Source organism: Stegostoma tigrinum, chromosome 9 (assembly GCF_030684315.1).
Source record: "Stegostoma tigrinum isolate sSteTig4 chromosome 9, sSteTig4.hap1, whole genome shotgun sequence".
NCBI classification, from domain to species: Eukaryota; Metazoa; Chordata; class Chondrichthyes; order Orectolobiformes; family Stegostomatidae; genus Stegostoma; species Stegostoma tigrinum.
The window spans coordinates 46,372,101-46,387,923 of record NC_081362.1 but is presented as its reverse complement, the minus strand read 5'-3'; the positions used below and the strand labels follow the sequence as shown (position 1 = coordinate 46,387,923).

The window sequence follows — 15,823 nt, the reverse complement described above, 5'->3', positions numbered from 1 at the left end:
CTAGGCACAGGATATTCTGAAAGGGGAGGATGAGCAGCAAGAGGTTGTAGTTCATACAAAGCAGGAAGAGAAATGAGATCCTGCACAGGGAGTTTAGGGAGTTGGATAGAAAACTAAAAACCAGGACCTCTAGGGTTGTGATTCTAGCATTGCTCCCTGTTCCATGTGCCAGTGAGGCCAGAAGGAGGAAGGTAATACAGTTGAATGTGTGGTTGAAGAGTTGGTGTAAGAAGGAGGGCTTTAGATATCTGGATCATTGGGATCTTTTCCAGGGCAGGTAGATCTGTACAAGAAGTATGAGTTGCACCTAAGCTGGAGGCCACCAGTATCCTTGCAGGTAACCAGAGTAGTAGGTCAGCGTGTGGAGTGATTGAGGAGAAGTTGGAGGCTAAGTCAGTTTGTCTAATAGGACAAACAGGCAGGGCCAGGGTAATGAACATGGCGGGCTTAAGTGTATTTATCTTAATGCAAGGAATCTAACGGTTGAGGCAGATGAGCTTAGAGCCTGGATTAGTTCATAGAACAGAGGTGTTGTAGCCATTACAGAAACTTAGTCGAGAGAAGGGTGGGACTGGCAGTTCAATGTTCCAGAGTTTAGATGTTTCAGGTACGATAGAGAGGGATACATAAAGAGTGTGGGAGTTGCAATACTGATTAAGGAGAATGTCAATCAGTAATAGACCTCAAGGATAGTAAGGGTGCAGTCACCATATTGGTGTTATACTATAGGCCTCCCAATAGCCAATGGAAGTTGAGGAACTGATACATAGACACTTCATGCAAAGATGTAAAAACATCAGGGTTGTTATGGTGAGTGGTTTTAACTTCCTCAATATTGACTGAGACTCCCTTAGTGCTGGGGGCTTAGATGCACAGAATTTGTTAGATGCATCTAGGAGGGCTTCTTTGAAACAATATGTGGAAAGCCCAACAAGGGAAGGGGCCTTCCTCAACCTTGTATCGGGGAATGAGCCTGGCCAAGTGATCAAAGTTTCAGTGCGGAAACATTTTGGGAACAGTGTTCATATTTCCATAAGTTTTAAAGGTGGCTATGGATAAGGATAAGATGGGTCCTTGGGTGAAAGTACTAAACTGGGAGAAGGCCATTACAACAGCTAGAGAAATTAGATTTGGGGATGTTGTTGGAGGGTAAATCCACATCTGAAATGTGGGAGTCTTTTACAGGCCAGTTGATTAGAGTTCAGGACCAGCATGTTCCTGTAAGGATGAAAGATAAGGATGGCAAGATTCGGGATCCCTACAAAGCGAGAGTTATTGAATGTTTAGTTAAAGCATATGTAAAATTTGGGAAAATTAAATCAGACTGGCCCTTGAGGAATATGAAGGAAACAGGAAAGAACTTAAGGAATTTGGAGGGCTAAAATGTGCCATGAAATATCCTTCGCAAGTAGATTTAAGGAGAATCCCAGGGCATTTTATACATATATTAGGGGTAAGAGAGTAACCAGAGAAAGCATAGTTCTACTCAAGGACAAAAGAGGGAATTTATCATTGGAGCCAGAGGGAATGGTTCAGGTCCTTAAGGAGTACTTCACATCGATATTCACCAAGGAGAAGGACATGTATGATGGTAAGATTAGGGAGAAGTATGTTGATATTTTAGGGCATGTCAATATTGAGAAGGAGGAGGCATTGGCTGCCTTGAAAATATTACGATAGATAACACCCCAGGATTTGATGGGATCTATCCCAGGATACTGAGGGAGGCAAGGGAGGAGATTGCTGGAGCTTTGACAGAGATCTTTGTATCCTCTCGAGCCACAGGCAAGGTCCCAGAAAACTGAAGCATAGCCAGAAGACGATTGATGAGGGTAGGGCAATAGACTTTATGATAGCATTTGATAAGACCCCTCAGGCTAGATTTGTCTAGATGATTAGGCCACATGGGGTCCAAGGTGAGTTGGGCAGGTTGGATACAATATTGACTTGGTCATAGTAGTTGTGGAGGAGTATTTTTCTGACTAGAGATCAGTGACCAATGGTGTTCCATAGTGATCAGTGCTGGCACCTGTGTTGTTTGTAATATATATATATAAATCTAGGTGGTTTGATTAGTAAGTTTGCAGACAACATGAAAATTGATGTGGATAGTGAGGAAGGTTGTTAAGCGATACAGCAGGATATAAATCAGTTGGAAAGTGAGTGGAAAAATGGCAAATGGAGTTTAATCTGGACAAGTATGAGGTAATGCATATTGGGAAGTTAAATGTTTTTTAAGCCCTTCTCTCTCTGTGCAGTTCAATAAATCCTAATCTCTCTCTTTGCTTATATATAAATCCTTATCTCTGCTGTTTTATAAATCTTAATCTCTCTCTGTGCTGTTTTATAAATCCTTACCCCTCTCTCTCTGCCATTTTATGGATCCATACTTCTTTATCACTGCAGTTTTATAAATCCTAATCTTTTTTTCTCTCTGTTGTTTTGTAAATTCTTACCTACTGTTTTATAGATCCACACTCTTTTCTTTCTGCTTTTTTAAGAACCCTTACCTTCCTCTGCTGTTCAGTGGTCTGTCCCCTCTCTGTCCGTTGTTTTATGATTCCTTACCTCCTTCTGCACTGTCTTGTAAATCCTGACTTATGTCTGTGCTGTGTTATGAGATCTGTCCCCTGTCTCCACACTGTTTTATGATTTTGCCCCTCTGTCTTTGCTGTTTGAGGTGTCACCACATTCTGTCCACACTGGTTTGAGGTCTGTCCTCTCTCTCTTTCTCTCTCTCTCTCTCTCTCTCTTTCTTTCTCTGTCTCTGTCTCTCTGTCTGTCTCTGTCTCTCTCTCTCTCTCTCTCTGTGCTGTTTTGAAGTCCGTCCCCTCTCTTTTTGCTGTTTTTAGGTCTGTCCCCTCTCTCCGTGCCGTTTTGAAGTATGCTCCTCCTCTCTACGGTGCTTTGAGTTCCGTACCCTATCTCTGCGCTGTTTTGAGTTCCGTTGCCTCTCTTGGCATTGTTTTCAGGTCACTTTCTTCTCTCTGTACTATTTTAATTTCAATGAACTTAAACCCTCATCCAAACCTTTTCTATTTGTCTTTTAATTTAGATCAAAACCTGTTCTCCAATTAATCTGCATTCATTAACCTTCATTAGCTCCCACTTAGGTAAAATGTTCATTTTAAAATTCTCATCAAGTCCCTCCATGAATTTGCCCCTCCCTGTAGTTATGAGCTCCTCCAGCCATACAACCCTCTGAAGTGTTGGGACTTTTCCAGTTCTGGTATCTTGCGGATTCATGGTTTTAGTAGCTGCATCATTGGTGGCTATCTTTCCTGCTGCGTTGGCCCTCAACTCTGTGAATACCTCACTAAACCTATCTGATTCTTTAAAAAAAACTATGGATGCTGTAAATCAGGAACAAAAACAGAAGTTGCTGGAAAAGTTCAGCAGGTCTGGCAGCATCTGTGACGAAAAAATCAGTGTTAATGTTTCAGGTCCAGTGACCCTTCCTGAGAACTGTTTTAATTTGGAGAGATTTTAAATAGCATGTTTTGTTTAGATTGCAGCTATAGCTAATGTTCATGATAATGAACTGAGGACCTTAGAACTGAGATATTTGACAAGTGCAGTTCACAGGGACTTCTGCAGAAGCAGCTTGTCATGAGGAAGGGTCACCGGACCTGAAATGTTAAGTCAGATTTTTTTCTTCACAGATGCTGCCAGACCTACTGAGCTTTTCTAGCAACTTCTGTTTTTGCTATCTGACTCTTTGCCTATTCCTCCTTTAAGTTGCTCCTTAATAAAATGTTTTGAAAATGAGTCCTTCACCTTCTGTGATTTGGTGTCAGGTTTTATTTAATGATATTCCTGTGAAGATGTTGAGTTGTGTTACTACATTAAAGGTGTTATTAAGTAAGTGCTTTGAATAGTCCCTTGTTGTAACCTTTTGCTTTCATTAATGCAATTTAATGTATTTCCTAATTTAGTGTCACTTGCACACTTGAGAGTACAACTCTTTGTTCCTTCATCTGAACCACGAATATATATGGTGAAAAATATATTCCCTAGCCTGAAAGTTAACAAACATCATTTTTCATCTTGAACCAAATAGACTACATTCCCTTTATACTGACTCTTTGCTTTGTACCTACCAATTAGTTGGCAACACAGGTTGTATCCAGTTCCATTTGCTCTTATTTTTACTAAGAATACATTGGTCAAACTTTATCAAATGATTTTGGATGTCCGTGTAAGAACATCGTAGACACCCTGAAATGAAAACAGGAAATGGTAAAATACTCAGGCAGTACCTGTAAAGAGAAAAACAGAGTAAATTTTTCAGGTTGATAATCTAATGATGTAAGATATTGTGAATTTTAAGTGATATATAAAGTTAAATTTTTGCATATACAAATGAATTAAAGATGAGCAAAACATGAAATAAATATCAAAAATAAAAGTAAACTAAATGCACGACAAACTGTTTCTGCAAAAGTCCCTGTGAACTGCACTTGCCAAATATCACAGTTCTAAGATCCTCAGGTCATTATCACGAACATTAGCTACAGCTGCAATCTAAACAAAACATGCTATTTTAAATTTTTCTAAATTAAAACTGATAATCTTTAAGGAAAAATTATTGAACATACCCTTAAATTTTAGGTCTCTTCATTTGGCTCATTGCTACAGTAATCCAAAACATCTCTCTTCCTATCTATCTATTGATGTACATCTACCTCTACTTCAAAAATTTATAAAAGATACACTATCTCAGCTGTGATAAGCTATTTTAGGTCCTTTCCTGGTGGCAGTTTTATTTCAATTACCTTTCATCATTCACTTTCAAATTAGTAATATACACTGCAGGAACCTCACATCATTTTAAACCCTCGTAGATCTTCCTTTTTGCTTTCTTTCCTCCAGGGGAGTAATTCTGGTATCTAAACTCTTTACAACTGTTGTTTCCAACCTAGGCATCAATTTCATCTGTCTACCTTGTGTGTCTTCTACAGTTCTAATTTCATTTTTAAAAATGCTTGCCCAAAGCTACACACATTATTTGAAACAGTGTACTAACCAAAGCTTTATATAAATTTATTGTTACTTCTTGATTGACAAATCTCCAACACCTGATGTTTTTCATCAGTATACTAAACTGGTGAAGAACACACAGCTTCATTAGTCTTAATTTTGTAAAGCTGTTTAGATTCGGCATATATGCCTCTGGATTGGAAATGTTTTTGCATTATTTATAAAGAAAGGCAGAGAAAATCTTGGTAATTATAGGCCTGTCAGTTTAACATCAATGTGGGTTACTGGAGTCAAAAGAGATGGTGGGAGATATTTTAATCCACAGAATGGTTGAGTTGCATGGGATGTGAAAATAATAAAAACCTCAAAGGCAGACACAGACAACCCACTTCAAGTTTCCATGGAGCAAACATGGCAGGGGCCAAACAACCAAGTAGCTCTCAGGTTACAGATTGGTACTTCAAGCACAAGTTTGAATTCTGCTGTATGCAGCATGTTTCCTTGGCCTCTAGAAACACAGCATATAAACAGGAGGGAGGACTAACATCCAAATTATGTGACTTCCCAGCACTGCTTATAGACCACACGAGCCACATTTGCTTACCCCACTACCTCCAGACCATCAAACATAACTTGTACTTGGTCAGCAGGTAACCTGTGGTTCAATGGTTGCCTCAGTGCCAGGGTCCTGGGTTTGATTCCAGCCTTGATGACTGTCAGTGTGGAGTTTGCACATTCTCCCTGTGTCTGCGTGTGTTTCCTCCAGGTGCTCCGGTTTCCTCCCACAGTCCAAAGATGCACGGTTTAGGTCGATTGACTATCCTAAATTGCCCATAGTGACTAGATTAGGAAGTGCAGGGATAGGGTAGGGGGTGGGTCTGGGTGGAATGTTCTTTGTAGGGTCAGTGTGGACTTAATGGGCTGAATGGCCTGCTTCCACCAAGAGGGATTCTGTGATATCACTCCTTCTCACCTGGTGATAGGATCCCTCCTGCCATCTGATCTTTCAGTGACCTGGCCTTTACTCATGCCTTTCTGATCCTTACCTCCCCCTGTTCCCTAGCTGCAATTTCTGATCTCACTCAGTTTCTACTCATATTCTTCATCAGCCTCTGATTATCTGCCTTCCCTACCTTTCAGATCTCCTTTTTGACCTTTTCAATCTCATCCCCCTTCCCCATTTACGCCATCCTTCCTCTCACTGTGGCTTTTTGATTTCCTCCAAACCACTTTGCACTCTGGTCCAATCTCTGATCTCTGACTTCTGAACCCATTTCACTCTCCAAGAGGGTAAAGGAAGGAATGTATCACTCCTTAAATTAGAGAACCTGCATTGAGTATGAAAAGAAAATTTATAATGCAGTAATCATATATAGGTTTTGCATGGATTGGATCTTGTCTGCTAAAATGGTAAAATAATACCTTAACAGTTCTTGTTTTCATTTAAATGAACTATTTTAATGTGACAAATCGTTATTGTAATTAATTTTCTCAGCTGAGTTTTTTTTATAATGTACTGTTACAGGTAACATATTGAACTACTGTTCAAAGACTTGAGATTATATTGGCAAAATAGTTCAAAGTAACGTGTTCCAAATTGATTGTAAAAAGTTTTTGTTTTTCCTTGGCAGGAGTTCTACCTGATTGCTTAACAGATGGAAAGGACAAAATCAGTGAACTGGAGCAACAAGAACTTAGAATATTGAGAGAAGTATTGAAGTGAGTAGTCGTTAGAGTACTTTCCTGATCATTCTATACAACTCAGCACTTAAACAAATACACTGATTTTAGATGAAGTGAAGCATTGACATAAATAGTTATCAGACTCTCTAGTGCATAATTACTAATAGCTAAAGGATAGTGCATTTTACTTCACTGGTGCATTTTATCACACAGACCAATCAATTGATCAAACTATTCTGTAAAAGCACAAGAGTCATAAATAAGGTTGCTGCAGCTCACCACTTCTATTTATTACATTCTGTACATGAATTCAGTTGTCACTTCTCTTAACCTAGTCTAGTTTAATTGACGATGTGTGGTTCAAAACAAGCTGTTGTGGTAAATATTTGTAGTAAAGCACATATTCTTAATGAGTTTGGATAGAAACAATGTCTAACCATGGATCTCATTTATAGTGTATTTTGTGTATTTTGAGCTGATTATTGATTATGACAGAAACCAATATTTAGAGCACAATTTTTCAAGCCCTAAGAATAACCGGTTTGATGACTTAATCGGGTAAAGTCAGATTCTTAATTTCAAGTTTCTCTTTTGCAGTTATGTCCGCTTTCCTTAGATATTGAGAACTTTATTTCCATCAGAAGGTGAGAAGCCTATCTGCATGCATTTGCATACTTGTAAACTTGCTGGAAATGATTTCCTTTTCCAAATTAATGTCTGTCCAATTGAATAATCAATTCTTCACAAATTCAATAGCATAAACCAAATTTATATTTATTGAATGCAGTGATGTAAAGTTTCTAGGTTTGAGTCAGAAGGGCCAGCTTCTCCAGAGACGTGTCAAGACAAATCTGACCAGGTTTATTAAAAAATCTGTTCCTGTCATGTTTCGTCTTCTGCCTCCAGTACAGGTGAATCTATAGATTTGGCTGCCTCTAGCCAAAAAACCTCTCAATGTTGGTTGTTTTCACTGGTGGTGTAGCTTCTATAACTGCAGTAACTTCTATAATTCACAGAGACCAAGGCAAATAAATCCCTGGCTATCATGGAACCAACTGGAGAATGGCAATGTGTCAGCTTCTACTTTACAGGTGGCATTTTAGCAGACACAATCATACAACAGCTTATGTCTCATGCTGGCACTACAGCACCGACAACAAGTAGACACCTTATGAAGATTGGGATACTTTGACACAGAAGGCAAGGCAGTAGCATCTGGCTGTAGGAAACAGTGAAGCTTTATTGTGAAGGTGCATACGCCACTGAAGAGCACAGCGCTGCATCAGCATCAGAGGTGATGCATGTGCCTGCACTTTATGTGGCAAGCACATTGTGTGTGCATGAAGAGCATAGAGATGTGTGAATGAGAAAGGATTGGCGTACTTAGTAGGCAAAACTTCAGATACAGTGTATTTCTATAGTCTGTCCAGGGTTCAAGCCACTTTTGGACGGGGATTTGGCCATGGTCAGTCAGATGATTTGTCTAGTTCAATCCAGTGATTGACATATTTCAATCCAGACACTGGACCATCATCAGCACTAGAAACTGAGCAAAATCATTTCAGACCAGTCATCTTGTGAAATCTGTTTGGGAGAGGGCAATTTTCAGTCAGGCATTTCCTGTAAAGCACTGGGAAATGGATTTAGGAAATCAGGGGCCAGGTTTTACGTAATCTGGGGTGTTTCTGGGTCTGTCTATTGTGGTGTTGAGTCTATGGATAGCTCAAGTCTTGGCATTGGCCTGATTGTATTTGCTAGCTGAGGAATTCTATAGTTCTGGGGAGCAGTTGAACAAAGTGGGGAAGGAGTCTGGTAAATTGGGGAAGGAGATTAGTTTGTCTGAAAGGAATTATCAAGGTAAATCATGGTCACTCTGGCTGCAACAGGTGGAGGCTACAGGGCCAACAATATCATCCCTGTTACCTCATGCGCACATTGGCATCAGTCAGCCTAACTTTGTGTCTGCACTGGCAAATTATAAAATTTTAAAGCCTACAAGCCTCAACATCATGCATGATATGCAGTCCAGGGTAAGAGGCTCATCATGGGGGTCATCGGGAATTCAGGGATAACAGTATAGTAAAGATGGTGAAGAATTTGGGGATATCATGGGTCATGGGGAAGCTTGCAGCAAATACAAATTCTGAAGTTCATCATACAGATCTGAAGATGAATAAGCTTCTGATAATGAAAAAGCAGTACCCAAACTAGGAGAAATAAGTCAAACTTCTACTGAAAGGAGATGGGGTTAATGGCTGCACAATGAGGTGATCTATAGCACTAATCGATTGATTAATCACTGCTAACTATGTGCCTTCAATTCCCATTTAATCAGCAAATCAATGCACCAGAAGTGAGCGTAACAAGTGATATGGTGCCTTCTCTCCCCTTCCAACTTCATTTTGATCCATCCCTCTCCCTCTATCCCTACCTGTCTCTCCACTTTGGTGTTTAATGGGCTCTGCACATAAATTGAACAATTGGAAATCATAGGTGATCTACTGGTGGTGAAAAATACCATGGATGTTTTGATGCTTGGAAAAGCTGTTTGGTGGGAAACTAATGGAAGATGTAAAGGTCTGTTGTTCAATTGTATCTTCTTGAGCGGCACATATACAAGAATATTGAAATGTTATAGAGAACATTAGCATGGCTCCTATGCCAGGATAACATGCAAATTTTAGATCTTATACATTTTTAGTGCCTTGTGATGCAGTAGCAGTGTGCCTACCTCTGGGCTCAAAGGTCCAAGTTCAAGTCCTACCTGAAGATGTGCTGGCCACAGGGATGTGTCATAACTTGTCCAAATAGGTTAATAAGAATAATTATTTACGTCAGACCATACAAGAGCTAAAATAAACTTTGCTACTGTATCTTTGATATGCTGAAGCTAATTATTACATTTGCGCAAATATAGGGAAAATTGAAATAAGTTATTTTATCAAATGGCTAGTTACTTTTGGCTGTTGCATGCATATAAACAGAAAGTTTAGATTTTCATTGGTTCCACAGAATAAATTTATGTCTGCCAATTTTACAAAAATGTGTGAACTGTAACAGTGTGAATCTAAGTGTCAAGATTCACAGTCCCAGTCAGCTACTAGGAACAATTATAAATATATTGGAACTTTCAGATTTGTGGCAGCAACCTTAGGAAAGCCTGAAGTACATGCCAATTATTAATGTTGGTTTAGGATTTGTTGTATTGGCCGGGTCATATACTATATTGCCCCAACTGGAGCACTTTGGGACATTTTACTCTATTATGTGCACTCTCGATAGAAGTTATTCTATGCTGACTGCTTTCTAAACCCAGGGAAATGAAATTTGCTGCGTTTCGACTTTCATCAAATAGTTTTGATACTTTAAAGGATGTTGCAATCTAAAATTTAGATGTTTACAAATCATGCTACAAGGCATCCTTATTTTTGTTAGTGAATGGCCATTTCCTAACTGTTATGCTTCACTGCTACCATGCTGAAAACTGAGCCCAGTAATTCCATGAATCGTGACAAAAATTAAAGGTTTATTTTAAAAATGCCCTGATTGCCCAATGAACCAGATATCTAAATCACAGATATGTGACAGTGTAGACGGCTGTTCAGCTCATTGTGTCTGCGCCGGTTGTATGCCTTAACACCAATGTCCTGTCTTTTCCCCATGTTTCTGAAAGCCGTTTATACCCAAATAATTACCTAATGCCTTCTTGAGTGCCTCAATTGAATCTGCCTCCACCATGTTTCCTAGCAGAGCATTCCACACTGTACTTAACAAGATGTACTATTTATTGCAAATAAATAACTCTCGTCACAGATAAACAATTGTGAACAGATGGCACATAACAAGAACTACCCATTACAAGCACCCCTTTACACACACAAACTACAGACAGGCATAGACAGGAAATATAGTGGGAAACACAGGGAAGGTAGTACGATGATTCCCATGCACAGGGTTTGCTGAGATGGTTTCTTTCTCTGGATGCTTTCACTTCTTTGCAGGAGATAGGTTCATGTTTATAAAGGTCTCTGACTTATTAATTAACAGTCAAGTCTTATAGCAACTGATGAAAGAAAAATGAACTGGTTTTCTTCTGCCTTAAAATATTTATTAATGCAGAGAATAAAGACAGCTCCTGGACTTGCAGAGATCTGATGGCTTCTTACGAGCTTGTTTACAGCCCAAAGCTGTTCATGTACCTGGGAACTGATCACATTCTTGGTAGACAGAGGGGCCTTTGTCATTGATAATTAGATGCTAGTCCACAGCTACTTGCCAGTTGAACCTCCATTTGTACACAGCTGTAGACTCTATCTCATCTGCAGACCATCCACTACTACTTGAACCACCAGCTTGGTAAATAGCACTTGCAGTGAGTTTCACCTTACTTGCTTTTAAAAAGTGCAACAGTACCTCAACAAGCCTTGATTTTTATAACATTTCATCTCCCGTTTCAGTCCACAATCAAAAATACAGAAAAATAACGACGTTGTGTTTGTATAACATAATAGTCTTCCATAGTCTTTCAATAAAATCAGAATAAGCCCCTGTACTTTTGGCTTCTGCAAACCTTTTGAAGAAAAGTTTTCTTTAACTTCAAAGATGCAGTTATGATGGAGAACCAGTAGCATTGAAATTGGCAATATTGTAGATATAGTAGATTTGGGTCTAAAAAGACATTGTAGAGGCATGTGTCATAATCTTCAAAAATTCCTTAGATACCGGAAGAGAAATAACAAATATAATACCTTCAGTCACTGCCCTGAAGCAACTTCTGCTTATGATATCACCTTTGAGTTAAACCTTGAGTTTACTGGTGCAAAGTATTTTTCAGAGCTCAGCATGAAGCATGGCTTTTAGTTTGTCCATTTTGCCAAAAGAGTTTGAACAGCTTCCAAAATTTAGTTCACCATTATTCACAGTAGACAGAGCTCATTAACCATTTGTTAACACTAGGAATTCTTTGAAATGCATGTGCAATTATTAAATAAACAATCAATTATTCAGACTCCACTTAGGGGGAAAGAAAACTCTCCATAGCTCAAAAGATTGTCAATCAAGCGTGTTACTTGGTTAAAAAAAATGTTGCTGCTCTTAAGTACCCAAAAATCTATCAGTCTTCCACCAGCAAAGAGCTGGCAACCTTCCCACTTTCTCAGTCTCCCAGGTCAACTTCTGTGTCCTGACTCCAACACTTAACCGCCTACTAATACATGGAACCTTTTCCTGAATTCTAACAACACAGAGCCATTCTTACTGTTCTTGACACCACCCCCGGGTCCCTTACACAGATCATGTATATTTTACTTCTCCAGCACTCCTAAGATGGTGTCTACTCTGTATCTGTCTGACATCTTCACTCACTGCATGTAACCTTTCAACTGCTCTTCAGTAATACCTGAACTGTCCTCAGTGAACTATTGAAAACCTTGCAGTAAGCCTGACCCCTGTTGCTGGGTGGAATAGGTAGGAAGGTGATGGCCTGGTGGTGTTATCACTGGACTATTAATTCAGAGGCCCAGTAATGTTCTGGGACCTGGGTTCAAATCCTGTTATGGCAAACAGTGGAATTTGAATTCAAATAATAATCTGGAAGTAAGAGTCTAATGGTCACCATGAAACTGCTGCCAGTTGTCAGGAAAACCCCACTAATGAGCCACCTGGTTTGTTAATGTACTTTAGGAAAGGAAATCTGCCATCCTCACTTGATCTGGCCTACATGAGACTCCAGACTCATAGCAATGTGGTTGACTCTTAACTACCCTCTGGGCAATTAGGGATGGGCAATAAATGCTGACCTAGCCAGTGACATCCTTATCCTGTGAATGAATTTTAAAAAGTCAATGTTACCAAATATTGAAACAGTCAAAATATACATCCTTGGAACTGAGCGTATCCTGAAGGTCATATTCTTGCAGAATGCTAGAAATGGAGTTCATTACAATCAATCATTGATTGAAAACTAAAATCCTTCATCTAATTATGACATTTGAAGTTGGCAACTTCTTTAAACATACTTATCAAAAGGTTTCTGACTCGACAACAGACTTTCTCTCAAGGTTCATAAAGCCTTTAGATATTCACCCACCTTCCTGAAGATCTAAAACTCAGTGAAATTCACCAAAAATCTTCAGAGAGCTTCTTCCAAACCCATCAGCACTTCCATCTAGAAGTTCAAGGCAGCAAATATTTGGGAACACCACCACCTGCAAGTTCCCCTCCAAGCCACGCTGACTTGGAAGTATATTACCGTTCCTTCATTGTCAATGAATCAAAATCCTGGAATTCCCACCATAAGGGCATTGTGGGTCAATGTACAACACGTGGACTGCAGCGGTTCAAGGCAGCACGGTCGCTCAGTGGTTGATACTGCTGCCTCACAACATCAGTGACCCAGGTTTGATGTCGCCATCAGGCGACTATGCGTGTGGAGTTTGCACATTCTCCCCATGTCTGCGTGGGTTTCTTCCGATGTTCTGGTTTCCTCACATTGTCCAGAGATGTGCAGGTTAGGTTAATTGGCCATGCTAAATTACCCACAGTGTCCAAGGATGTGCAGGCTAGGTGAATTAGCCATGGGAATTGTGAAGTATTCAGGGACCGGATAGAGGGGTGGATTTGAGTAGAATGCTGTTTGGAGGTTTGGTGTGGATTCAATGGGCTGAATGGCCTGCTACCACACTGTGGGGACTCTCTGATTCTAAGGAAGTTGACCAGCACCTTCTCAAGGGCAACAAGAAACGGTCCATAAATGCTGGCCAGCAACAATGCCGATGTCTCATGAGTGTTAAAAAAACTCAAAGATGCCATCAAGGAGGATTGTTTAAGGAATGCATACTGCATGTGCTCGATATGTTTGTCCCTAGCAGGCAGAGAAGATGGGGTCGAGTGAGGGAGCCATGGTTCTCAAGAGAAGTTGAACAACTGATTAAGAGGAAGAAGGAGGCTTATGTAGGGTTTAGGAAAAGAGGAATGGAAAAGGCTCTAGAGGGATACAAGTTAGCCAGGAAGGAACTTAAGAAAGGGCTGAGGAAAGCTATAAGGGGGCATGAGAAAATCTTGGCGGATAGGATCAAGGAAAACTCGAAGGCTTTTTTACACGTATGTGCAGAACAAGATAATGACCAGAGAAAGGGTAGGGCTGATCAAGGATTGTAAAGGGAATTTGTGCATAGAGCCTAAAGAGATAGGAGAGGCCCTTAATGAATACTTTTCTTCAGTGTTCATACCTGAGAGGGACCTAGTTGTAGAGGAGGACATTGTGAAACAGACAGGTAGGCTAGAGGAAGTTGATGTTGGTAAAGAAGATGTGCTAGGAATTCTGAGGAAGTTGAAGATAGATAAGTCCCCCAGGCCTAATAGGATTTATCCATGGATTCTATGAAAGCGAGGGACAAGATCGCAGGGGCTTTGGCGATAATCTTTTCGTCCTAACTGTCCACGGGTATAGTGTCAGAAGATTGGAAAGAGGCAAACGTCATTCCCTTGTTCTAAAAAAGGGAACAGGGATAACCCCAGAAGTTACAGACCAGTTAGTCTTATGTCAGTGGTGGGCAAATTATTGGAAAGGGCTGAGAAACAGGATTTATGATGCCTTGGAAAGGCACAGTTTGATTCATGATAGTCAGCATGGATTTGTGAAGGGTAGATCATCACCACAAACCTTATTGAATTCTTTGAAGAGGTGACCAAACACATGGAGCAGTGGATGTGGTATACATGGATTTAGGTAAGGCGTTTGATAAGGTTCCCCATAGTAGGCTCATGAAGAAGGTAAGGAGGCATGGGATAGGGGAAAATGTGGCAGATTGGATTCAGAATTGGCTGACGCTTAGAAGATAAAGGGTAGTAGTGGATGGAAAATATTCAGTGTGGTGCTCTGTTACGAGTGGTGTACCACAAGGATCTGTTCTGGGTCCTCTTCTACTTGTGATTTTTGTAAATGATTTGGATGAAGGAGTGGAAGGGTGGATTAGCAAGTTTGTGGACGATTCGAAGATTGGTCATGTGGTGGACAGTGCAGAGGGCTGCTCTAGGTTACAAAGAGACATTGGTAGAATGCAGAGCTGGGCTGAGAAGTGGCGGATGGAGTTTAACCCTAAAAAGTGTGAGATGATTCATTTTGGAAGGACAAATTTGAAAGCAAAATATAGGGTTAACGGAAAGATTCTTGGCAGTGTGGAGGAGCAGAGGGATCTTGGGATTCATGTTCACAGTTCCCTGAAAGGGAAGTTCCCAGGTGGATAGAGTTGTTAAGAAGGCGTATGGTGTGTTAGCTTTGATTAATAGAGGGATTGAGTTCAAGAGCTGTGAAGTTATGCTCCAGGTATACGAAAGTCTGGTTTGGCCACATTTGGAGTATTGTGTCCAGTTCTGGTCACCTCATTACAGGAAAGATGTGGAAGCGTTGGAAAAGGTGCAGAGGAGATCTACCAGGGTGTTGCCTGGAAAGGAGGGAAGGTCTTACGAGGAAAGTTTGAAAGAGCTAGGGCCTTTCTCTTTAGAACGACAAAGGATGAGAGGTGACTTGCCAGAGGTGTAGATAGAGTAGACAGACAGAGACTTTTTCCGAGGGTGGAGGTAGTTTTATGAGGGGACATGGTTTTACAGTGAAAGGAGGTAGATATAGGGGAGATGCCAGAGTTAAGTTCTTTACTCAGAGAGTGGTAGGGGCGTGGAATGCATTGCCGAAGAGGGTAGTGGAGTCGGCCTCATTAGGGGCATTTAAGCGGCTATTTGATAGGCATATGGATGATATATAAGGTAGCGGTGGAGGTTAGATAGACCTTAGGTTTCGGGTAAAAGTTCGGCACAGTATCATGGGCCGAAGGGCCTGTACTCTGCTGTACTATTCTATATTCTGTGTTCAATAAAATTAAAAAATGATGCAGCCATTTAAGGGCTGAATCTGGTGTCGCTTTCAGTATCTGTCAGGTTGTAATCTGCCACCTTTTTTGTGCCAGTTGAAATGGCTGGAGGAAATTAGGTACGTATTTTAAATTTATCATGGATCTACCTATATTTTCATTCGCCTGATATGGATTTGATCAATGTCGGGATTTGGCCTATTTCGGTATGTTAGATATTCTAGAGAAGGATTATTTTGAGAAAAACTTGTGCCCTAAAGATGCATGTTTAAATCCTTTTTCATGTTTAACAC

At 40.3% G+C, this 15,823-nt stretch overlaps 1 protein-coding gene and 1 pseudogene across 4 annotated transcripts in view; both read left to right on the top strand.

Annotated features, from left to right (window-relative positions):
• cfap36 (cilia and flagella associated protein 36) overlaps positions 1–15,823 on the top strand; it is a 102,551-nt gene that overhangs the window by 43,812 nt on the left and 42,916 nt on the right. For all 4 annotated transcript variants that reach the window (XR_007248149.2, XM_059648512.1, XM_048536682.2 and 1 more), the window contains one exon: positions 6,612–6,699. Coding sequence is in view for 3 of the 4 variants with exons in the window: in XM_059648512.1 (XP_059504495.1) it covers positions 6,612–6,699 (88 nt within the window). In the remaining variant the exon portion in view is untranslated. The remainder of the gene's footprint in view (positions 1–6,611; positions 6,700–15,823) is intronic.
• Positions 9,264–9,362, top strand: LOC125455248 (U6 spliceosomal RNA; annotated as a pseudogene).